Source organism: Haliotis rufescens, unplaced genomic scaffold (genome assembly GCF_023055435.1).
Source record: "Haliotis rufescens isolate VD_foot unplaced genomic scaffold, xgHalRufe1.0.p SCAF_1, whole genome shotgun sequence".
NCBI classification, from domain to species: domain Eukaryota; kingdom Metazoa; phylum Mollusca; class Gastropoda; order Lepetellida; family Haliotidae; genus Haliotis; species Haliotis rufescens.
The window spans coordinates 76,253,293-76,280,153 of NW_025963779.1; the positions used below are offsets into that span (position 1 = coordinate 76,253,293).

The following is a 26,861-nucleotide window of genomic DNA, read 5'->3' on the forward strand; positions in this document are numbered from 1 at the left end:
AAACAGCACTTTGTCTTTGTCAGCACTCAAATTTGATGGCTATCGACCTACATATGATTACACTAATCATACAAAAACACGTGTCTCATTTCACACCCATGACCACATGTATACTTAATCCGTGGTGCATAGCCCTCAAAGCGATGGCTTTTTTTCAATACCAGTAGTCAGAAGGCAATTTGGGTCATATCATGTATTGGGAACAAGTCTGTGATTACAGAGTTACCTCCCCTCAGCACTGGGACACGATGGCGGTGTCGATACGCCAAGCCAAAGCGTTACTGAGAAAAGACATGAAGACAAAACTGTCAGCTGTACCAGACCGACTCAAAGTTATTCAGTCCCAGATTGTCATAAAAAAGGTTAGTCATGACACGCATTCGTGTTTCTGCTTACGTGTTGATCCTTCAATCAGCTGGTGCGATTTTGATGTTCAGGGGGATATACGAATTACCTCCCTTTGACCATTGAGACGATTTTACCAGTGCTTCAACTATTTTCTGAAGCCATGATCATAGAAAAGAGATGAAATAAGAAGAAATTTAGCATTAAAATTAACTGAAAATGACTTGGCATTAAGATGGCATAAAGATAAAGATGGCAGTTTATGGAAGTAATCTACTGTTCAAATAGATTACTTCAGAATATATGATATAATACATAATCTAGTTAGGGTATAGATCTCCGTTAGTCATCAAATTGGTAGAAATCCAGATATGGGCTATATCAGTATTTATTTTTTGTTTTTATTTAGTCTCATTTGACATAAAAAAGGGATGTTGAAAATGTCAAATTTTATCTTCTATTATATGATAGTATGAATATTTTCACACATTTTCACTCTGTAATACAACATAGAATACAAGTCCTATAGGCAACAGTGGCCTAGAACTCAGTACATGATATGCCTTCTCTTGTGATACCACCCCCTTGTTCTAGTGGATTTAGCATCTGCCTGGAAAGCAGAAGGTCGGTAGTTCGGTATCCGGTATCAAAAAGCTGTTAAAAGATGGTACTCTGTGTTTCCTTGCCTGGCACCCAGGATAAGGGGTACAAAATATGGACTGGTGGGCTCCTAGTCAATATACTGTGTTTGGGGAATCCATGTTAAATTGAGGCATGGTATCCTAGTTGGCTAGGGCTGTAAGACCAGTTAGTCTGGCCTAGTACAAGCACCCGCACGCATGCACGCACACACACATGTGCGAACAACCACACACATGTGCATGCAAGTCCCTGTAGAAGTGCTTCAGAAGTTTGACCCCATTCCACCTGACCTCCCTACAGGTCCTTGCACTACCAGTCTTCCAGACCAGCAGGCGAGTGTCTGTCTACCTTAGCATGAAGAGTGAGGTCAGTACAGATGCGCTGGTGCAACACGTCCTCAACTCTAACAAGGCTTGCTTCATCCCACGTTACGACGGTGTTGGGATGTCCATGGTGCGACTGGCGTCATGGCAGGACTACCAAGACCTTCCGGAGACTAAATGGAAGATTAAACAACCCCCCGTTGACGAGGTGCGAGAAGACGCTCTGGACTCAGGTAGGGAGTAGGTTTGTGTATGCAATAGTGGAGTGAGTGAGGTAATAATTAGGAGATAAACATACTGTGTTTTCAATGTAGAGCTAGGTTACCTGTAGATTTAACCCCGCTAAATTGAATTTGGAACCGAACGCGCAGCGTGAGGTTTCAAATGTTAAATTTAGCGCGGTTAAATCTACAGGTAACCTAGCTCTACATTGAAAACACAGTATGTTTATCTCCATTCTACCATGACTAAATAAAACGCGAACTCTTTGGTGTTAGCAAATATACTGAGTGAAGCGGCATGGGTTGAGTTCAGTGTTTTGAGAGGGTTATCGATCTGAATTGCGGAATCACCGAACAAAATATGGTGCTGTATATACGCAAGCAGTTTGTTTACACCATAATACTTCGCTCGAACATATGACAGGCATTAAAAGTATATAATCACGGCAAACTTGGTAAGCTAACATGAGGTGGGCATCCCTAAAGAAAACAAAGCAAGCTTTGCAAGGCTTTTGCTCTACATCGCACGTCACCATTATGACGTCATATCGCTCATTGTGATGCAAAAGATATGACGTCACAGTCGTATATAGAAAAGCGCCAAAATTCCAAGCTCTCTGTTGTCTCCAAAACGTAAATACATTCCCTTTGTAGATTTCTGTCGTATTTTTCTGCACGAAATGTATTGCCACACATCCTTTGAATATTGTAGTAACCGCATCTGTGCATTTTGTAACCTGTAATTGTAGATATAATTATTTAAATGTGCCTACCGACAATGACTGAAAATAGTACTATTCTATCAATTTTAGCTTCCGCGGTGATGCGGCCGTCAAACCAGCTGTTTCAATCAGAGGGGGTTTATTGTGATTTAAAAGCCTCTGATTGACCAATCAGAATCGAGTAAATTCCAAATTCATGGTAGAATGATCTATGTAATATTCCTGCTTTATCAAGGCGACTTTTGATAGATTGCTTCTCATGAGGCAAACCAGTGGTTTGTAGTTTTGGCAATGTACCTGACATCTGGAGGCCGGGATACACAATCAGATGTATCACACGTTGTAACCGCCCGACAAGCACAGGTAACTGGAAACCTATTCGACCTGGTATCCCAAGAAGCATTCACCCAGTTACTCACCTACTCATACATCCCCAAATATTCTAACTTAACCCTATAAACTAACAATGAACTCTACTCAACCAACCTTCAACTCAACTCAACCAACCATTAACCCAATATCCCCAGCAACCAATTAATTCATTCACGTCCTCATTCGAACACTGTCTCACATACTCACTCACTCTCTCTCCCAGTCACTTCCTCAATCACTTCCTCACTGCTCACTTCCTCACTCTCTCAATTATTCACTCACTCTCCCAAAAGTCCCCTTTCTCAATCACCATCTGAACCAACCAAATACCAACCCACTCACTCATTCAATCATTCACCCAGCCAAATACCCCTTCCTCAATCACCCACTCCACCAACCAAATACCAACCCGTCCACTCACTCACTCACCTCACTCACTCACTCACTCACTCACTCACCCAAATACCCCTTCCTCAATCACCCACTCCACCAACCAAATACAAACCTATCCACTCACTCACTCACTCACTCACTCACTCACTCACTCACTCACTCACTCACTCACTCACTCACTCAAATACCCCTTCCTCAATCACCCACTCCAACCAAATACCAACCCATCCACTCACTCACTCACTCACCCACCCAAATACTCCTTCCTCAATCACCCACTCCACCAACCAAATACAAACCTATCCACTCACTCACTCACTCACCCAAATACCCCTTCCTCAATCACCCACTCCAACCAAATACCAACCCACTCACTCACTCACCCACCCAAATACCCCTTCCTCAATCACCCACTCCACCAACCAAATACCAACCCACTCACTCACTCACTCACTCACTCACCCACCCACCTACTCGAATACCCCTCCCTCAATCACCCACTCCACCAACCAAATACCAACCCACTCACTCACTCACTCACTCACCCACCCAAATACCCCTTCCTCAATCACCCACTCCACCAACCAAATACCAACCCACTCACTCACTCACTCACTCACTCACTCACTCACTCACCCACCTACTCAAATACCCCTCCCTCAATCACCCACTCCACCAACCAAATACCAACCCACTCACTCACTCGCTCACCCACCTACTCAAATGCCCCCTTCTTCAACCATCCACTCAACCAACTCACCTCCCCACTTAGAACTCACCCCTTGTTGACAAATACGAATCCTTGTCCCCTCGCAGGTGGTTTGGATGTCATCTTGACCCCGGGCGTGGCCTTCACCCCCCAAGGAGTTCGTTGCGGGCATGGCAAGGGTTACTATGACAACTACCTACGTCAGTGTGAGGAGAGAGGCCACAGACCTGTCACGGTTGCCCTTGCCTTCCGGGAGCAGATCTGTGCAGACATCCCGGCTACGGAGGCAGACAGAAACATCGACTATGTCATCTACCCCACCAGTACGGAAATACAAGATGCTCTCAAGGACGTAACATGACTTTCTAAACAAATACACTTTTAGACACTTATCAGGAAGCTTTATTTTTGTATCATCACAGGAAGTTGTTGAACTGCTCATATTTATGATCTGTTGATTGATGGTTGTGGAATAAACACAAATGAAGTGGAATTGTTTGAAATAAGTTTCGTTGTACTTGATATTTAGATATGCCTGCTCTGGCATAAGTTTTATCAAGATTTTTAAAAAAATTCTATTTAGTAATGTTGAAAAAAGTTATCCTATAATCCTTATTGTTTTTAGTGGGTTATTTGTAAGTCCCTATCCCAAGAAAGATTCATATTCAGAGCTATAATCTGTTTGTTTAGACAAGGTCGAGAGACAGTAGTCCTGCTTGGCCTAGGGTGGAGGTGCTAGTCACTTCAGAATGTGTACACACATCTGTATTGACATACACAACATAGACCTAGTGTGTATATCCATGAATGTGGTTTATCAAGATATATGTCTGAGATCCCAGTCACTTCAGAATGTGTACACACATCTATATTGACATAATGTATTCATCCATGGATGTGGTATATCAAGATACATGTATATGTTAACATCAACCTATATATCAAGTGAGAATGCAATGCTTGGCTCGCCTCACCCTGCAGTATTAGTTAGTGGTGTTAGGAAGAATGCATCTTATTAACTCACGCTCATGTAACTGCAGCTTTAGCCTCCAGTTATAAACATTTGCTGTTCTTGTGAATTGCATTACATATTTCTATTACTCTTTGAGATTCAAAATGTACAATTTGTTGAAATAAACTCTGATTTGTGATGAGAAACAGTTGGTTTAACACAAGTACTCACAAAATGCAATAGTTTCTGTGCTAATACATGTACCAGACAAGTTTTTATTGGTTGTTTGTTTGCTTGTTTGTTGTTTAACGCCGCACTCAGCAATATTCTAGCACTATGATAGCGTTCAGTAAATTATCGAGTCTGGACCAGACAATACGGTGATTGACATCATGAGCATCGATTCACGCATTTGGGATACGATGACATGCATCAACCAAGTAAGCAAGCCTGACCACCCGATCCGTTGTCGCCTCTTACAACAAGCATGGGTTGCTGATTACCAATTCTAACCCGGATCACCAGTCAAGTGGGTAATGTTTCTTTGTTTAATTGTTGTCTATCGCCACGCTCAGCAATATTCCAGCTATATGACTGCGGTCTGTAAATAATTGAGTCTGGACCAGACAATCCAGTGATTGACATCATGAGCATCGTTGACTGTGCTTGTGATATTGGGGTGTCTCGTACTGGATACTGCTGTGCTCGGTAATAATCTACTATGTTAATAATGTTAAGATGTTGATAAATAAAACTTTGTGAATATTAGATTTGAACTGTCCAGATAAGCTCCGACATGTAGTTTGTTTGTTTGTTTGTTTGTTTGTTGTTTAACGCCGCTCTCAGCAATATTCCAGCTATATGACGGCGGTCTGTAAATAATCGAGTCTGGCCCAGACAATCCAGTGATTGACATCATGATCATCGATCCACGCTATTGGGATACGATGACATTCACCAACCAAATTAGCGAGCCTGGCCACCCGATCCCTTTAGTCGCCTCTTACGACAAGAATAGTCGTCTTTTACAGCAAGCATGGGTTGCCGAAGACCTATTCTACCCCGGATTCACGGGTAACTCCGACGTGTAGTTTGTTTGTTTATTGTTTAACGCCGCTCTCAGCAATATTCCAGCTATATGACGGCGGTCTGTAAAGAATCGAGTCTGGACCAGACAATCCAGTGATTGACATCATAAGCAGCAATATATACAAAAGGGATACGATGACCTGTATCAACCAAGTCACCTAGCCTGACCACCCAATCCCATTAGTCGCCTCTTACCACAAGCATGGGTTGCTGAAGACCAATTCTAACCCGGATTTTCATGTGGTACACACGAGACTGCTGGGTATTACATGAACTAGTCACCGGGGCCATGAGCCCTTACAATCACCCGCTACCTGGAACAGATGCATGGGAGGCCTAGTCTTTAAAGCATTCACTCTTCACGCCAAAGTCCCGTGATCGATTCCAATCATTGGTACGTTGGTCCAAGCTGGAATACTGCTAAAATCAGTGTAAAACCCTACACACTCACTCATGCACCCGTTCAAAAGAACTACATTTTTAAAATGTTCTGTGAAATTTATTTTTTTCGTGGAAAGTAGAAATTGAAATGTATAGGTATCGTGGTTTTTAGAGGAAGAATTTATTGAATAAGTACTATATATAATAAATGAAATTGCTACCAGACAATCAGAATAATGGTTTAGGTATATGGGTCTTCCTTATGCAGTGTAACTGTGTTAGCGTGCGTGCGGTTATTACAGCTGTTTGACGGTAAGTGTAAGTCAAGAAATAAGTAATTGAAACTGACTATAGGTAAATTGTGTTGAAACATAACAAAAAACGGTTGATGATGTTTCTGTGACATCTCTTGACCCGTGAAGATTACGGCGTAGAATAGGTCTTCAGCAACCCATGCTTGTCGTAAAAGGCGACTATGCTTGTCGTAAGAGGCGACTGACGGGATCGGGTGGGCAGGCTCGCTGACTTGGTTCATGCATGTCATCGATCCCAATTGCGTGGATCGATGCTCATGATATTAATCACTGGATTGTCTGGCCCAGACTCGATTATTTGCAGACCGCCGTCATATAGCTGGAATATTGCCGAGTGCGGCGTTAAACAACAAACCAACCTGTTACATCTCTTTGATAACGGTTACTTAACATAACATTACCATGCTCGGTTGAGATTTGTGTGTATAATATTTGGAGCTTATTTTTAAATTGATAGTGCATGTAACATTTTGAAATTGAGAACATGTGTAAGGGCAGACGTGGTTTACTAAGTACTGAAAAACTTGTGCATCTCTTTGATTTGGAGAAGAGAGGGAAAACGCTTATTGCGTTTGATTGATATACGTCTTTGATTGAGTACATGAGATAGCAGCAAAGGCTTAAGGAGTGGGTAATGCTACTGTGTATAATATTGTCAGCAAACAGAACAGATTCAGCGACCATCTCATCAGTGCAAACAACAAGACGGAAGAAGAATCTTGTTTCTTTTGATACGCAATGGCGGATCCAGGATTTTTAAAAGGGAGGGCTGATCAAAATTTGGTAATCTCTGACAATCACCTCTTCCGGGTTCAAGGTCAACTTTTAAGACGTGGTATGTTTGTTTGCTTGTTTGCTTGTTTATTGTTTAACACCGCACTCAGCAATATTCCCGCTGTATGACGGCAGTCAGTAATAATCGAGTCTGGACCAGACAATCCAGTGATTGACATCATGAGCATCGATCTACACAACTGAGATACGATGACATTCATCAAACAAGTCAGCAAGCCCGTCCCTCAGATCCTGCTAATCGTCTCTTACGACATGTGTTTTTTCAAAATTTAATTTCATAATATTGTGAATAGAAAACGTCAATGCCTGAGAATAACCAGGCTCGATTATCTGCCGAAACCGATTCCACTTGGCTTCCACTTAGCTTCCACTTGGCTTAAGAGGCAAGGAAAGGCCTTAATACCCCCAGCCGAGCTACTTTCAAAGCGATGAATATCGCGCTAAGATGATCGTAACTCCCATTGTTTAACTTGGACTTGCGATGGTTGTAGCGCGAAGATGCCTACGTGAATCAAGGACACGTTCAATGCATCATGGCGGCTTCATCGGTACGTAATCTCATCCGTGCTGTGGGGCGGTCGGGTAGCCTAGCGGTTAAAGCGTTCGCTCGTCACGCCGAAGACCCGGGTTCGATTCCCGACATGGATACAATGTGTGTAGCCCATTTCTGGTGTCCCCCGCCGTGATATTGCTGGAATATTGCTAAAAATGGCGTAAAACCATACTCACTCACTCACTCACTCACTCATCCATGCTGTAAATGTTTAACGTTTAACGGCTGCGGCCGATGACCATTCACGCATGCACACGTTTTTGCTTGAATCACCTATTACAAGTAACTTTGTCGTATTGTTTTATCAAATACAGGATAAGTACCTGATCTGATCTGTGCTGTAAATGTTTAACGTTTTACGACCGAAGAGGTTTGTAACTTACCTGTAGTATTACAATTACAGTCAAACGTCGGCATACAAAAAATACAAACGGGATTTGAAATACTTTACAAGATTTTTTCAACAAAAGATCAGGTTTCATGAAACAGCTGACATGACTTGAAAGTGAAACATATTCGGAGTAACATGTAAACATGCGATGTAAGCAAAACCTTTACACATTACAAATCGGTCAAAGTAATCAACTTTCATAAGGGAATGGTCATATATTAGGGGAGGAAAGTGTGATAGCGAAAGAAGGGGGCCAGTATTGATCACAACTATACAGGTAAGGGGGGGGGGGGGGGGGGGGGGCTGAATTTGTACATTTATTGGGAACTGCTCGTTTTATTTTATGGAGTGGGAGCTATTGAAAAGTGCTACATGTGGGGGTGGGGTGGGGAGCATGTACACATGTAACATAAAATGGGGGGGAGGGGGGGGGGGGGGAGCAGCAAATTATGCTACAGTCCTTAGGCCAATCTCACCTTCCCCTCCTCTGTCATAAATTACCAGTCCCTAGTTATTCTTTCCGTGATATGTACTCCACAAGTCAATCATAAATGAAACACGTCTTTGATTTGATATACTATCGTTATCACCAATCTTGTGACCTTTACTGACACCAGCTGTAAGAGGTCATATTTCATGTTCAACTCGGACTTGTGACGGTTGCAGCCAATACTTAGAACATTACTTCACAGGGAAGAGGTTTGCATTTAGACTCCTTCTGCCCAAAGTCCGCGCGCCTGTAGGAGGAAGGTGCTGTCGGATCACAGGGTAATGCACGTGTAATTATTGTCAGGCAGATCTGTCACGTCATTTTCAGCAAAAGAAAACTCTTAAATACACACTGGGTAATGATCAGTCACAAATATTACATGTAAAGCTGCTTCTTATTCAGGGCATCTCCCCATCAGAATCACGTCGGCTCCTTGTGAATCAAAGGAACCTCGTCATATGCTGTCAAGTCCACTGTAAAAGTATGCATGGTTTACCACGTCAAATGATATGACGTCAATAGTCAAGAGCGCAAAAGTCTCCACAGTCACTGTCATTTAGATTGAAATAAATCTAGAGTGTTATTTGGTGGTTGCATACAGAACTGGTCAAATGACACTCAATATTTAATAAGATTTTACATTCTTTCGACTGAAGGTCATTTGAACTCCCGTACATAGACTAACGACAGTGGTAGGGCTTTGTAGGTACGCTTTGTGGAGGGTCGTGTTGGACGAGTTTGTTGATATTTCAAGTAACCATTCCCGTACGCTTCCTGAAAGTTCAGTAGTCACTTTGACAGCAGAGACATTATCATGTTTCACCACTGGTACCGTTAGCATGCTTCAAATATATCCAGCACAACTAGTTTCGATCTTCCCCCAATGACGACACGCCCCGAGGGATCTATGCACACACAGCGGGCGTTTTCCAGTCCCGGGATGTCCGCGAAGGAGACAAACCTTCTCAACCGGCCCCCAGCAGTCAAAACATGAAGTCCGTTCATCATATTGTCCACTACAAGAATTTGACCACTGTCGTCCGTGCATATCGCCTGCAGATCGTGTCGACCATCCACTTCATAGTCCTCCTTCACTTCACCAACGGACGACAGGATCTTGATGGTCCGATGGTCATCGCATACAATCACGTCGTTGTTGACGTTGGTGGCGACGAAGATGGGGCCTTGGAAGAGGTAGTTGTCGTTCCAAGACTTTAGTTGACCAATGATGTTGCCTTCCATGGACAGGATCTTGACACATGTCTCGTGTTCATCACACACGTACAAGCGGCCAGAACGGTCAATGGTCACCCCTGCTGGCGATTTGACGTTAGCTGCGATCACCTTTATCAGAGTTCCTGCCGGACTGAACAACTTGACCGAACCGTGGCCGATGTTGTCGCCACAGTCGGTGATGACGAATGTGTTGTCGTCTGTGAACGCGACGTCCCAAGGTCTAACCACCTGTGCGCTGAGGTCACGGATAGGCTTTCCGGTCTTGTCGTACATCACACATTTTCCTTCGTGATAGGACGTGCACACCACCTCTCCGTACACATTCGCTGCCATCCCCGACACATTTTCCAGAACATCGAAGGTGCTGAAAACCTGTGGCGTCTTAAAGGCTGGATAGTTCCCTATCTCTCGAACCTCGCCGATATTTGAGGAGGTGAGTATTTGACTAAGCCGTGATGATGTCAAGAAAACTATATCGGAGTCAAAAGTCTTTTGTCCGGTGCCTCTCTGCCGGAAGTCTTCATAACTCTGTTCACAGTACGACAGGAAGGTGAGGGCGTCAAGATCATTGGACTCCTTGGTTACCGACAGCAGCATTCGACGGAGATGTTGAGAAGACTGGAGTCTTTCCTCAGTCTCCCCCATCACTTCCTGAATCTTCTCCTCTTCCCGTCCTTTTTGTTGTCTCAACTGCGCCTTCATCGACGTTGCCGCTTGACGCATACATCGTTCGGTTTCGTTGACAACTGTGTCAATTCTGTACTCCATCGCTTCGAATTTCTCGTTCAATCTTTCTTTTCGACATCGCGCTAAGGTTTCCGCCGACTTGGAAGACAATATACTCTGTTTCACCTTCCGCTCCAATTCAGCAGCGTTCCTTTTCATTCTGTGCCTCACTTCTGCCACTGTTTCGATCTCGTGATCTGGGTGATACTTCGTTAAATCGGTATGACACAGAAACAGACCACAGGGAACGCAGCGGTACGCTATGGCCTCATCATGTTCTTTACAAATCACCTGTCTCTTTCCGGCATAGATGGACAATGGTGTTTCATTGGCCAGGCTTAGCGGCAACACGGTATGCTTCTTAGTGATTTTTAAATTTGCATGTGCTACTTGACAGGGCTTGCAGATTACCACGTTGCAAGTCGTGCAGAGGAACTGTGGGTCGTCATTCTTCTCGCACGCTTGGCACATAGGCGGTTGGCTCTCCGATCGTTTCATGATCTCAAGCAGGTCCTCGTGAGTGTAGCTTGGCGTCAAACCTTTCGACCCGTCTCGAGGTTTTGGTTGGCATGTGCGACAGTAGCCACAGATGACGTAGTCTGTGTCGACTTCTCTGTAGGTCTGGATACACTTTTCACAGAAGGTATGAAGACAAACCAACAGCTTCGGTTCATCAAAGGTGTCATTACAAGCAGAACAGGTCAGCAGTTTCTTCACGTCCTGGACGTTCGGGCTCACATCGGTGTGTGACATGTTCCGGAGAGTGCCGAATCCTTCATTGTCGGAAAGTAACGTCGTGTCGGTCTCCCCAGCAGGACTGGTGGTGTTGCTGATGTCGCTAGACATGTGGCCGCTGCTGCCGTATGAAGAGAGGCTGACGTTGTCTGGCGTTGAAACGGCCCCAATCGTGTCCGAGACACTAGACGTACTGTCCCGAGTCGACGTTTCGCTCATCGTGTCACCTAGCAACACAAACAAACTTTCATTAGTGTTATTGATTAAAATACAACCAATACTGAAAAAACAACGGACAAACCCTTCGTAGATGTTTAAAGTAATTAAGTTGCCTCAGATAAATGTTTTTTTAGACAGATGTGACTTAAATAATATTATAATCATAATTACGTGAATTTGCAGGTGACCAACAGTCCGTGTCAATTCTACTCCTTGCTACTGTTAGGACAATTCTGGAACTGGTGTCGATGATTCCGAGTGCTGTTATCCTAGTGAATGTTATGATGATTGTCATCATTAAGTTAGGGTATACCAAGTTTATATCAGTTTCCACCGAACGTGATTTCTTCAATAACGCCGCGGGAAAACCACCACGTCACACCAGCCAATTGGGGCTCTGATGAACTGTTTCATAACTACACTAGGCCAAGAAGGAATGGGGAATTTTTGGTCGCATGATAGCACTTAAAAACAATGACCCTGATACCGACAGTTTCATTGTCACGGATGTGACGTTGTTCCGTTTATTATTGTACAGAGAGTATAAAAAACATTTATGAAATAATTCCGGGTGTTCTTATATCCTGTCGGATGTTTCAATGTGTGAATTTGTGACTTGCAATGCATTTGACACAATTTCCTGTTGGGATAAATATGAACGCTGGTTTCATTCAAAATAATTCCCATGGGTCAAACGGCATCAGAGTATGGAGTGTTTGGTCAGTGTTTGTAAATATGTTAGGTTTTGTAGGCATGCGTCTATTGGGTTGATAATCGTGGTGTATTGCGTAGGGGTGGTATATAAGCGAGTTGTTTTTCAAAGTGAACTGAAACTAAAACTCGGGAAAGTAAAATAACACCATACTGTCCCAATTATTGCAATGTAAGCATAAATATAGCGGGGCACGGGTGGCCCAGTCGTCTAAGGCGCCTCAATTCGCTTTGCAGATTTGCGTCGCTTGGGCTCTGTTATGACGTAAATTGTAATGAAAAGGTAAATTGTAATACTTGCAGCAAATTGTAATAATTTTGACGTAAATTGTAATAACAACGTAAATTGTAATACAATTTGACGTAAATTGTAAAACGCAAATTGTAATAAAAATTGACGTAAATTGTAATAATCTCAACTTGCGGTAAAATGTAATAACTTTTTACGTAAATTGTAATAACCTTATAAGTTTAGTGTCAAAGGCGTTAAATGACTAGACCCTTTCCTTGTCAGTGTTGGTACAGGGTTTATCGTACAATCGTCATTAAAGTATGGGTGTGGGGGAGGATTGAAGTCGTTATCGTACATTGTTGTATAATTATATGTACCTGTATATATAAACGCATTGGAATTTCATTTCTATGGTTGTCCAGAAGAGGATTAATATTACTAGAATGAACTTAGTTTTCTTATTTATTTGAGAAATACTGTGTGTTTTGTACTTAATTGTAATATATCCTATTGACGATTTTCATCATAATTGTTCATATTTAACCTAATGGAATCACATTTCAACTGGTAAAGTAGGTAGTGATATACACAATGGAATAATTATAACGTAACAAACTTACACAAATATATTGATGTGTAAATGCGGAAAGTCTGACTTTTACTGACTGAAGCAAATATATTTATTTTGCAACTGTATATTTGTACATATTTTATGCGGAGAGGGGTTTACTAAGTTGCAAGAACTTGTCCCCAATACAATTCTCATTTTGTTCTGTTAATAAAATAGGTTTAAACTAAACTAAACTAGGAAATGGATGACATGTCATTCTGCAGTAGTCTGTATGCAAGCTGATTTATACATGTTCATATACATAATATCAATTTATTATTATTCAAGTTTCAATTTTTTAACGTTGCTCGGAGGATGTAAAGCAAGTAATGACAATGTCCTGGGCGATGTACATGTAGGTATGTGAACCCGCAAGAACTACCTTTATCAATTATTTTACGTGCAGCTTGTGTCATGTCTGTATTGTTAGAATGATACTCTAGCAACTGTACACATCGAAATTTATGACTGAAAGATCCATCCTCGGGTTAAAAATAATGGATTACATTAGGTACGTCTATTCGACGAATAGGTTAATTGATTTATCATCCAATAGTAGCTTAGCTAGGAGTCCATTGCAATAACATTGAGTTACGAGTTAACGAAGAGAGCTCTGTGCAACCGGACCCTGAAATTATGTCGATTTGCATTGGAGGTTTACTTAATTTGCACATGACCGTTTCCTTGAAACAAACGAGATAATTCAATCGTATTTATACATTATATTTTGACGAAGAATTCAAATACAACAAATGAGTGCAATGTCAAAGGAAAAAAACCTAGTCGTCAGCAAATGCAGCATAGATTTCCCATGCATGCATGGGAAGGGAGAAAACTTAATACATTACATTATATACAATGTTTTTTTTATTAATATCAAAAGAGGGGCGTGGATATTCTTTACCTACATTACATATACTATTAGGTATTGTGTACTCTCGATCTCTGTGAACTTCTCACAGATAAAGAAATACTAATAAATAAATGCAAACCATGTTAACTTATGCAATATTTGTAGCAGTGTATGATTAACATATGGATCATTAATATAACATAAAATATTTCCTTTCATAGGAAGAAGTATATTTAATTAAATAAATGAATAAATGTAACTGTCTGGATTCCTTTCATATATCATGAAGAACTAACAACAACTTACTGACAAGTTTTGCTGGGATAATAACTCCTTTCCCCAACAACAAAAAACAGAATCCATCATATTAACGGCACGAAATCATAATTCAAAGCTTACACAAATAATATCCGTTATCTTCGGGCATGTCTTGTTGAGTTTCAAAGAGCATCAGAATGTATAATAAATTTGTTGCAATCAATTATTGCTGAAATATATCTGTTTTGATCAAAATTGAAAGGATGAAAACTATAATGAAAAGGGTTTTGTCACTAACGTAAATATTCTCTTTGACCTTATACGAAGAGTATTCTAAGATCATTAAACTCGGCAATCGTTGGTGGATTGCGCCAAGCAATCTTAATACCAAATTAGGTACCTCATGTATAATACGGTACATAATTTTCGAAACAGATAATTACGTTTTTCATAAGTTATCACTAATTTGTGACATATATACGGACAAAAATTAGCTCAGAGGATAATCTTCTCTGGGGGTTTAAGAGGATTAAAGTAATTCCAACAAACAACAAGCACTGTAATGAAATTACAACATACTTTGTTAAAATTCTTATAAAAAGACTAGTTACTATCTAAGAAACCAAATCATACTGTTGCTGCGATACTTGGGCCTCATCAGCATAGACACACACACAAACATACACAAACACACACACACACACACACACACACGCACGCACGCACGCACATACACACATACATTCGCACATACACGCGCGCGCGCACACACACAAACACACACACACACACAGATACAGACCCCATCACGTGTTGCACACACGACATACCCATACAAAAACACCTCCCCACAAACACTATATGTATGTATGTATGTATGTATGTATGTATGTATGTATGTGTGTGTGTGTGTGTGTGTGTGTGTGTGTGTGTGTGTGTGTGTGTGTGTGTGTGTGTGTGTGTGTGTGCGCACATACACACATACATTCGCACATACACGCGCGCGCGCACACACACAAACACACACACACACACAGATACAGACCCCATCACGTGTTGCACACACGACATACCCATACAAAAACACCTCCCCACAAACACTATATGTATGTATGTATGTATGTATGTGTGTGTGTGTGTGTGTGTGTGTGTGTGTGTGTGTGTGTGTGTGTGTGTGTGTGTGTGCGTGCGTGCGTGCGTGCGCGCGCGCATGTAGGTGTGTATGTAATGACAGCAAATGTGAGCTCTCTGTCATTGGTATCACTTATATGACTGCACTTCTACATACACTAGATGACAGTATCATGTACGTAGATGAAAGTATGTAAGTGGACGATAGTATCTAGATGGCATACTATCATCTACGTAGAAGATACTATCATATACGTAGATGAAAGTATCTTCTACGTAGATGATAGTATTTTCTACGCAGATGGTAGTATCTTCTACGTAGATGATAGCATGCCACAAACATCACATCACTTCCAATAAATGTCTTTCACTATGTACCAGCCAAAACCACTGTACTCAAGGTACAACCAGGCATTGATCCACTTCTGGTGGCAAATAACTTTCTTCAGCTCTAATGCAAGTCCACTACCTTTCCCATACGTCATTATTAGCCTTCGGACACTGATAACAGTCGGTAAATTTTCTAACGGACAATATATTCGAGGTCTTTTGATTTTTACGGATTTGGTTATGGTTCTAAAGGAACTTGAAACTCTCATAAAGGATATATATATAATTTTTCGGTACGAATATAGCTCGATATATATAATTTTTCGGTATGAATATAGCTCGATATATATATATATATATATATATATATATGGTTCTAAAGGAACTTGAAACTCTCATAAAGGATATATATATAATTTTTCGGTACGAATATAGCTCGATATATATAATTTTTCGGTATGAATATAGCTCGATATATATATGAATATATATATATATATATATAAATATATATATATATGTTTTACTGTACGCCGAACAGTACGAATATAGCTCGATATATATAATTTTTCGGTATGAATATAGCTCGATATATATATATATATATATATATATATATATATGGTTCTAAAGGAACTTGAAACTCTCATAAAGGATATATATATAATTTTTCGGTACGAATATAGCTCGATATATATAATTTTTCGGTATGAATATAGCTCGATATATATATATATATATATATATATATATATATATATATATATATATATATATATATATGTTTTACTGTACGCCGAACAGTTGAAGTACATATATATATCGAACATTGTTGTATATATATATATATAGAAACTCACTTGAGTGTTATTTTTGTAGGTTTAGTACGTGGTTATCAACACAATGTATTTATATATAAAAATATATGTTTTGGATGCTCTCCTTGCATTTAAAGTGTGTTAGCAGTAGTTGAAAAGAGCGATTCAGCATGAAACCAAATTTGAAATGGGGTAAAACAGTTGTTACATAGTGTATGAAATACCCTCTGAAGACATATATTGCAGTCTCAAATTTAGAAGTTTTAACTCAATTTCAGAAAAAAAGTGATAAGGGTAGGCAATTAGAACTAGGTAAAAAAATATCGGAGCAAAATATAATTTGACCTTTTCGTAAGTCACCAGTCATTTCATTGGAATTTTAAGAGAGTATGTTATTACAGTGCTTGATGTTAGCCCAAATTACTTGAATCCTCTTAATCTTTCAGAGGGATCATGTTTTCAGGGGATTATTGTACGTATATATTTCGTATCAAGGTTTCTTGGCGCAATCCACCAACGATTGTCGAGTTTAATGATCTTCAAGTACGTTTCAAGGTCAAAGAGAAAATTTACTTTAGTGACAAACATATTTTCATTATAAATTTTCAATTCCTTTCTATTTGGATACAAGCAGATATATTTCAGCAATTGATTGCAAGAAATTTATGGTAATTCGTATACTCTTTGAAACTGTACAAGAGTTACGAAGATACCGGATGTTATTTGTGTATGGACGGATCTGTCAACTCATTTGTTGTATTTGAATTCTTCGTCAAAGTAAAATAAATTGTATAAATATGATTAAATTCCCTCGTTTGTTTCAAGAAAAGGATCATGTACTCCTTATCAACCCGAAAAGCGTTTCCACTGAAAATCGACACACTGGTTGACCAGCCTGTGTTTGTACCCTTCGTCATCACTCGTTCAGTCGTGTCGAACTGGTCGACGTACTGTTGACGCAAGTAATGCAAAAAACATCTTGAATAGCCTTATAAGAGTTTTGAACAATATGTCACAATTAAGTTATTTGTCGAATATACGGTTGTGTAACCCATCATTTTGAACCCGAGGATGGATCTTTCAGTCATTTAAATTTATCGATGTTGACACCACCCTTTAATGACGATTGTACGATAAAGCCTATACCAACCATCCCTAACTTAACAGTTTTGTACGTTTGTCATTATACACAGTATTTCTCGAATTGTACATGTGAAACGCAAGCTCAACTGAAAAAGATCATTTCTAGTCAATTGGCGTCTTGGACACTACGGTAGTAAGGTTATTACAATTTACGTAAGAATTTATTACATTTTTCGGCAAGTAGAGATTATTACAATTAACGTCAATTTTTATTACAATTTGCGTATTACAATTTACGTCAAATATTATTACAATTTACGTTGTTATTACAATTTACGTCAAAATTATTACAATTTGCTGCAAGTATTACAATTTACCTTTTTATTACAATTTACGTCGTAACAGGCTCCCCAGAAAGCTATGATTGTGGGTTCGAATCTCGGTTCGCCCCGATTAAAACATGTTTATTCAAAACATGATGATGATGATAAATCAAAGTCCGATGCCCATTTCCACAGCCATGCTAGCCCCAATGACGTGAATTACACACAGCACATGTCTTCCCTTAGCACGGAGGTGAGGTGAGGTGAAATGGGGTTTAACGTCGCGTCCAAGATTATTGCACTTATATAGCGACGTGCATGCACGTGTGTGGGTGTGTGTTTGTGGCTGCTTTTACTAGCCCGGACTGATGCCGATTTATAGTGCTAGCTCACTGAGATACCATGCCGCAGTTTAACATGAATACCCCACTCAGACACGGTATACTGACTCCGAGCCGACCAGTCCTTGTTTTAGCCCCTTAATGCCGAGCGCCAGACAGGGTAACAACAAGTACCATCTTTAAACGTCTTTTGGTATGACGCGACCGGGGATCGAACCCCGGACCATCCGCTCTCCAGGCGGACGCTCTACCACTAGACCACGGAGGCGGTCCGATAGCACAGAGTTCATCCTCCTTAAGAATCCCGGTTCGCCCCGATTATGTTTCTAGGTTTGTCACCACCATACCCGTGCTCGTGGGTTTCACCGAAGTGGTAAACGTCTGAGACCTGCATTACTTCGGGCTTTCCTCCCACATTAAGCTGACACGCCGTGATATAACTGCGATACTGTTCAAAAGTGGCGTTAAACCCAATACAATTTATAATCAGCCCATTAGCCTCCCCATGCCATCATCGGCCTTCTGACGTGCCACCAATATATTATACATCAACGCCTTAATTGTAGTGGATATGTTGTCAAACGGGATGTTGACAAGGAAACTATAAATAACTCATTTCGAAAACAAGAGGCACTCCTTATATAACAGTACAGAGACAGGTTACCGAACGATCTAACCCGGAAGTGGAAAGTCCAGCTCGTGGTTGATCGCACGTATGAAGCCGAAAATCAGAATGAGTGAGTGAGTTGGTTTAACGTCGCTTTGAACAGCACTACAGTTATATCACAGCGTGTCAGTTTAATGTGGGAGGAAAGCCCGAAGTGATGGGCCCGAAGTGTTAGACGTATGCAAATGGTGAAACTTACGACATGCTGAAAAACCTAACAAGCTGAGACTCGAGTATAAAGTATTTTACGTGGTTTATATAAATACAGAACATGAACAGAGAAAGTGTAGCCATTGTGCAGCACTCGATAGTGATCAAGTATGCCCCTGCTGGCCGGACGATTGTGATGTAATAATCATGGCACTTAGATTAGCATGTGGCCAATGTACATCCCATGCCATTGTCTTTCGAAAGTTCAACTACTTCCATGAAGTGATTGCCAACAACTGAAGAGCCAAACGGGTCAAGCCGACATGAAAAGGATTCTTGTGTAATAAGTTTGACTCTATTTTTACTGATAGTCGTCATGTGACTATGTGTTTCTCGGCAACCCCCAGGCGCATTTAGAACTGAGAGCACGCCTTCCCCAACGTCCACTTCCTGGTTTTATATGGTCCTAAGTGCATTACTCAGATAATTATCAACAAAAAACCCGATTAGGTAATAAACCATAAGCCTTCGTCATTTTTACCCTGACTGGGCCCCTCACACTCGTCATGCTTAAGAGTGAGTGAGTATGGTTTTACGCCGCTTTTAGCAATAGTCCTGCAATATCACGGTGGTGGACACCAGAAATGGGCTTCACACATTGTACCCATGTCGGGAATCGAACCCGGATCTTCAGCGTGACGAGCGAACGCATTAACCACTAGGCTACCCGACTTCAAAAGCGGCGAGGCAGCCTAGTGGTTAAAGCGTTCGGTCGTCACAGCGAAGGCCCAGGTTCGATTCCCCACATGGCTATGTGTGAAGCCCATTCTGGTATCCCCCGTTGTGATTTTGCTGGAACATTGGCAAAGCGGCGAAAAACCATACTCACTCACTTATAATTCGAATCGAAGTTGGCGTTGTCTGAAAGGGTCACGTGGCAATGGGCCAAACTGCGCGTAGCTTTCTGTAATGTGTATTACTGCGCTTAGATGGCAACATTTAACCGATTTCTTCTAAGGTAATAATATTTTTGTTAATTACAATCCCGTTTACACGAAGCTGAAGAAGACCGCCTCCGTGGATTAGTGGTAGAGCGTCCGCCCGGTGATCTGTGCCACCGACCTTTGGCTCTCCGGGCGGACGCGTTAAAAGGTGGTACTTGTTGTTACCCTGACTGGCGCTCGGCATTAAGGGGCTAAAACAAGACTGATTGGCTTGGAGTCGGTGTCCTCCCATTAGTTAGACATCCCAATAGTTAGACAGCTTATAACAACACTTTAAACGGCTGAGTGCACACTAATCCTTATGCTTGTTACCTCAGACTTTAAAATGGATTAGTCCAGATAAGATCTGACAAACAAAGCTTTAAATAGATACTTTACTATTATACTTAACATTTAATGACACTTTACATTTGATAAATTTTATACAGTTTGTAACAACACTTTTTGACAGTTTTTGGTAATGTACACTTTACATTTAATAACTTTTACAGTTTATTTATCCCAGACGAAGCGAGTGTCCACAAGCATCTAAATACTCTCTTTTACGAAGATTGCTGACAAAGTTCACTCTGGTTTCATCTTCAGGCGGATGGTTATGTTCCGACTGATTGCGAAGAAAGTCACCGACAGTCGTACATTTCCCATTGCACGTCTTGACGACACATCTCCGATGTGTGCAGGTTTGCCTCTCGCGGTTTCTGTTGTAAATATATCCATCTAATATCAACTGCTTACTTCCACGCCGAGAGGTGATGCACTCTATTTTCCTTAAACCAGCCATATCGATACTGATAATGATACGTACCCCAAGATCATTTTATTTGTTTGATGAGTAGATAATCTAAACACAACTCCTTCAACTGATCATACAGTAAGACAATTAAGCTACTCCATAGTTTACATAGTTAATCTCATGCCTATTGAACCTGTGCTGAGAGTAAGGTAATTTAGGTTGATTAAACGAAATTGTAACATATATACTCACTAAACTGTGAATCCCCTATCCCTACTCAGTACTTTTATCTAATTAGGACTGATCCATTACACATTTGCCTAAATGAAAATGTCTAACAATTGGGACGTCTAACTAATGGGATATAACCTTGGAGTCAGTATACTGTGTCTGAGTGGGGTACTCATGTTACACTGCGGCATGGTATCTCAGTGGGATAGCACTATTAAATCGTCCTTAGTCCGAACTAATACAGCTTAAACTGCACGGCTGTCAATCACCCAGGCCCCTGGGACTGACAAATATGAACTTGGAAATGGAGATGGCGGACTTATGTCCAGAAATTACAATTGTTGAGAGTTCGCCCAACTCTCAAGAGAACCAGCCCAGTTCTCGAAAGGGTCAGCCCAACCCAAATGAAGGGAATCCCTTCACTCTGGTCACGAGAAAAACTGCCAAAAAAACAGCCAACTTGACTTATAGTCAAGCCGCGCTAAATGTCCCTGACCGTTTTCAGGATAGATTCACGTTCTCAGGAACTAAAAACAAAGAAAATATTGATTATAGTGCCCTATGGGCTCAAGGCATGCTTAAACGCAAACAGCCTCAATCTAGCCCACCTAAGGCTAAAATGGTACAGAAACGACAAAAAATGGTCTCATCAGAATCAAAGACACAACAAAATAGAAGACCACAAACCAAATGGGAAAAAGTAGTCTTTAGCGCAGACTTCTCCCAAGATCTTAATAAGATCCTAACAGCTCAAGATATTGCCAAAGAGCTGAAGCACAAAAATATTATTCGAATAAATAAGTGTGGAAGAGGGTATGTTGTTGTCGGGGACAACCTCACAGAGTCAATTGATATGCCCAAAAGCATAAACGGGATCAAACTAAAATGGGATACCCCAAAGTGGCTTAGCAATGTCAGATGTGCGGTACATCTAGACAAAAAAATTAATGACGACGAGCTTTATCAAATTGTCTGTCAAGCCCAAAAGAAAGTCACTCAACCTACAATCCTGTCGGCATTCAGGATCAAATCAATGGGCACAAACAACACACGAGTAGTAATACTCACATTACTTGGACAGTCAGTCCCCGGCCACCTTAATCTAGGTGGCAAGGACATAGAAACCATGCCATACAGGAAAAGGCCAACCCAGTGCACAAACTGTATGCTCTATGGACATACAAAAACATCATGTAACCAGCCACCCAAGTGCAAAAACTGTTCCCGAGTTTCTTGCAAAGAAAACTGCAACACATGGTGCACAAACTGCAGGAAAGAGGGTCACTCATCCTTGGCGCCGAAATGTCCTAAACGCTTGCTCATCAGCAAACGTATAAATAAAATACCTACTCAGCAATCTGAATCCAAATCTATTCAACCCACTGAGGTCGAAAAAACCCAAGCGACTACTGATCACTCTACTGAGCAAACAATGGAATCTGTGAGCACTGAGCAAACAATCGAAACTGTGAGCACTGATCCGCCTACTCACAGGCACAAAGCCACTGCAAAACGCAAGGGAAAAAAGACCCAAGCTTCCCAATCAAACCCCATGCCTTCTAATCCTCAAACTGAGGAACACAGCAAACGAATCAGTCAGGCAAAGAAAACACCAGCTCATGGTACACAAAAGGCTCAGAACACAAACAAAGTTGTAGAGTTCATTGCCACGGCATTGATCCAAATTACAAGCAGAAAAATGAGTGTCAAAGCCAAAGCCACCTGCATCCTCAAACTGGCTTCCAAAATAATGAAATACAAAGGAACAAAGAAACAGTTCCTAAATAGGGTATGCCCTAAAACTCAATAAGCGCTCATCTATAAATTATCATGGACTTGCTTTTACTACAGTGGAACGCAAATGGCCTTAAGAGCCACGGCAATGAACTGACTGCACTCGTCAAAAAAAAGGTGATCAAGCCTCATGTCATTCTAATACAGGAGACTAAACTCAGTGAAAAAGCCAAATTCACACTACCTGGGTATACCCAATATAGAAAAGACAGAAAAAGACTTATGCCAGGCAATAAGGGAGGAGGACTAATCACCCTTGTCCACGACAGCTGTACCTCCAAAAAAATTGAAGCAAATGTAGGGAACCTTGAAACCCAAGTAATCTCCCTAAAACTGGCAAATGGCAACGAATTACGCATAGCTAACATATATCACAGGGTTACCCATGAAACGAACATGGAAGAGCTAACAAGACTAGCTCAAATAGTAGGCAAAAATGGGATAATCCTTGGTGACTTTAATGCCCACAGCCCTCTTTGGGAAGACAGGAATGATTCATGCAAATATGGCAAAATGGTAGAGAAATGGGTTGAGGACGACAATCTCATAACTCTGAACAACGGCAGTCACACGCGTTATGACCAAGTCCACAACACGTGGAGTTCAATTGATCTCACAATTGCCACCAAAAACCTCGCCTCACATTGCCAATGGCAAGTCCATGACGACACTTGGGGAAGCGATCACCTTCCTATACTCACCTACATAGGTAGCCCACCACAATTAGAGGAACAGCCCAATCCTCAGCCCACATGGGACTATGCAAAGGCTGACTGGCCTAAATTCAGGAAGGAATGTGTATCATTCAAGTCCTCAGAAATTGCCTCGGATGATCCTGATCTTTTTTGCCAAAATCTCACCTCAGCAATTATTGCCGCAGCTGAAAAATCAATTCCAAAAAAAGACCACAAAACTGGCAAAACGCCGGTACCATGGTGGAACAGGGAAATAGCAAAAGCTAGGAGAGTGAGAAAGAAAGCCCTAAATAAGTCAAAAAGGGATAAATCAGCCTTTGCCCAAGTCCGAGCAGCCAGGACGAAAGTAAGACAACTCATAGACGATTCTAAAAAAGAGTCATGGCAGACCTTCTGCAAATCCCTTAATGAGAAAACAAATGCTAAAACAGTCTGGAGCAAAATACACGCAATCAGGGGTAAGCGTAAACCCACAAAAATTCCCAAGTTAGCCAACGCCCATACAGTCAAAGAAAAGGCCAACATTCTAGCTGAGCACTTCTCATCTGTCAGCAGCAACACAAATTGCAGCGAAGAATTCAAACAGGCAAAAATGCTTATGCCTAAGATCTCAAAACGGCCGCAAAGCAAGCATCTGGTATACAATATACCATTTACTGTGACAGAGTTTGATGATGCCCAAATTACTTGAATCCTCTTAATCTTTCAGAGGGATCATGTTTTCAGGGGATTATTGTACGTATATATTTCGTATCAAGGTTTCTTGGCGCAATCCACCAACGATTGTCGAGTTTAATGATCTTCAAGTACGTTTCAAGGTCAAAGAGAAAATTTACTTTAGTGACAAACATATTTTCATTATAAATTTTCAATTCCTTTCTATTTGGATACAAGCAGATATATTTCAGCAATTGATTGCAAGAAATTTATGGTAATTCGTATACTCTTTGAAACTGTACAAGAGTTACGAAGATACCGGATGTTATTTGTGTATGGACGGATCTGTCAACTCATTTGTTGTATTTGAATTCTTCGTCAAAGTAAAATAAATTGTATAAATATGATTAAATTCCCTCGTTTGTTTCAAGAAAAGGATCATGTACTCCTTATCAACCCGAAAAGCGTTTCCACTGAAAATCGACACACTGGTTGACCAGCCTGTGTTTGTACCCTTCGTCATCACTCGTTCAGTCGTGTCGAACTGGTCGACGTACTGTTGACGCAAGTAATGCAAAAAACATCTTGAATAGCCTTATAAGAGTTTTGAACAATATGTCACAATTAAGTTATTTGTCGAATATACGGTTGTGTAACCCATCATTTTGAACCCGAGGATGGATCTTTCAGTCATTTAAATTTATCGATGTTGACACCACCCTTTAATGACGATTGTACGATAAAGCCTATACCAACCATCCCTAACTTAACAGTTTTGTACGTTTGTCATTATACACAGTATTTCTCGAATTGTACATGTGAAACGCAAGCTCAACTGAAAAAGATCATTTCTAGTCAATTGGCGTCTTGGACACTACGGTAGTAAGGTTATTACAATTTACGTAAGAATTTATTACATTTTTCGGCAAGTAGAGATTATTACAATTAACGTCAATTTTTATTACAATTTGCGTATTACAATTTACGTCAAATATTATTACAATTTACGTTGTTATTACAATTTACGTCAAAATTATTACAATTTGCTGCAAGTATTACAATTTACCTTTTTATTACAATTTACGTCGTAACAGGCTCCCCAGAAAGCTATGATTGTGGGTTCGAATCTCGGTTCGCCCCGATTAAAACATGTTTATTCAAAACATGATGATGATGATAAATCAAAGTCCGATGCCCATTTCCACAGCCATGCTAGCCCCAATGACGTGAATTACACACAGCACATGTCTTCCCTTAGCACGGAGGTGAGGTGAGGTGAAATGGGGTTTAACGTCGCGTCCAAGATTATTGCACTTATATAGCGACGTGCATGCACGTGTGTGGGTGTGTGTTTGTGGCTGCTTTTACTAGCCCGGACTGATGCCGATTTATAGTGCTAGCTCACTGAGATACCATGCCGCAGTTTAACATGAATACCCCACTCAGACACGGTATACTGACTCCGAGCCGACCAGTCCTTGTTTTAGCCCCTTAATGCCGAGCGCCAGACAGGGTAACAACAAGTACCATCTTTAAACGTCTTTTGGTATGACGCGACCGGGGATCGAACCCCGGACCATCCGCTCTCCAGGCGGACGCTCTACCACTAGACCACGGAGGCGGTCCGATAGCACAGAGTTCATCCTCCTTAAGAATCCCGGTTCGCCCCGATTATGTTTCTAGGTTTGTCACCACCATACCCGTGCTCGTGGGTTTCACCGAAGTGGTAAACGTCTGAGACCTGCATTACTTCGGGCTTTCCTCCCACATTAAGCTGACACGCCGTGATATAACTGCGATACTGTTCAAAAGTGGCGTTAAACCCAATACAATTTATAATCAGCCCATTAGCCTCCCCATGCCATCATCGGCCTTCTGACGTGCCACCAATATATTATACATCAACGCCTTAATTGTAGTGGATATGTTGTCAAACGGGATGTTGACAAGGAAACTATAAATAACTCATTTCGAAAACAAGAGGCACTCCTTATATAACAGTACAGAGACAGGTTACCGAACGATCTAACCCGGAAGTGGAAAGTCCAGCTCGTGGTTGATCGCACGTATGAAGCCGAAAATCAGAATGAGTGAGTGAGTTGGTTTAACGTCGCTTTGAACAGCACTACAGTTATATCACAGCGTGTCAGTTTAATGTGGGAGGAAAGCCCGAAGTGATGGGCCCGAAGTGTTAGACGTATGCAAATGGTGAAACTTACGACATGCTGAAAAACCTAACAAGCTGAGACTCGAGTATAAAGTATTTTACGTGGTTTATATAAATACAGAACATGAACAGAGAAAGTGTAGCCATTGTGCAGCACTCGATAGTGATCAAGTATGCCCCTGCTGGCCGGACGATTGTGATGTAATAATCATGGCACTTAGATTAGCATGTGGCCAATGTACATCCCATGCCATTGTCTTTCGAAAGTTCAACTACTTCCATGAAGTGATTGCCAACAACTGAAGAGCCAAACGGGTCAAGCCGACATGAAAAGGATTCTTGTGTAATAAGTTTGACTCTATTTTTACTGATAGTCGTCATGTGACTATGTGTTTCTCGGCAACCCCCAGGCGCATTTAGAACTGAGAGCACGCCTTCCCCAACGTCCACTTCCTGGTTTTATAT

At 41.1% G+C, this 26,861-nt stretch overlaps 2 protein-coding genes across 3 annotated transcripts in view; one reads left to right on the forward strand and one right to left on the reverse strand.

Annotated features, from left to right (window-relative positions):
• Positions 1–202: 202 nt before the first annotated feature.
• Positions 203–4,881, forward strand: LOC124118470 (5-formyltetrahydrofolate cyclo-ligase-like). Its single transcript, XM_046480583.2, has 3 exons — positions 203–362; positions 1,288–1,543; positions 3,835–4,881. Exons 1-3 carry the CDS (start codon positions 249–251, stop codon positions 4,086–4,088), a joined length of 624 nt encoding a protein of 207 aa, XP_046336539.1. The 5' UTR covers positions 203–248; the 3' UTR covers positions 4,089–4,881.
• Positions 4,882–8,254: 3,373 nt separating this feature from the next.
• Positions 8,255–26,861, reverse strand: part of LOC124118447 (tripartite motif-containing protein 2-like) — a 35,227-nt gene continuing 16,620 nt past the window's right edge. For both annotated transcript variants that reach the window (XM_046480558.2, XM_046480559.2), the window contains one exon: positions 8,255–11,616. In XM_046480558.2, the coding sequence (XP_046336514.1) occupies positions 9,527–11,616 (2,090 nt within the window). In that variant the 3' untranslated portion in view covers positions 8,255–9,526. The remainder of the gene's footprint in view (positions 11,617–26,861) is intronic.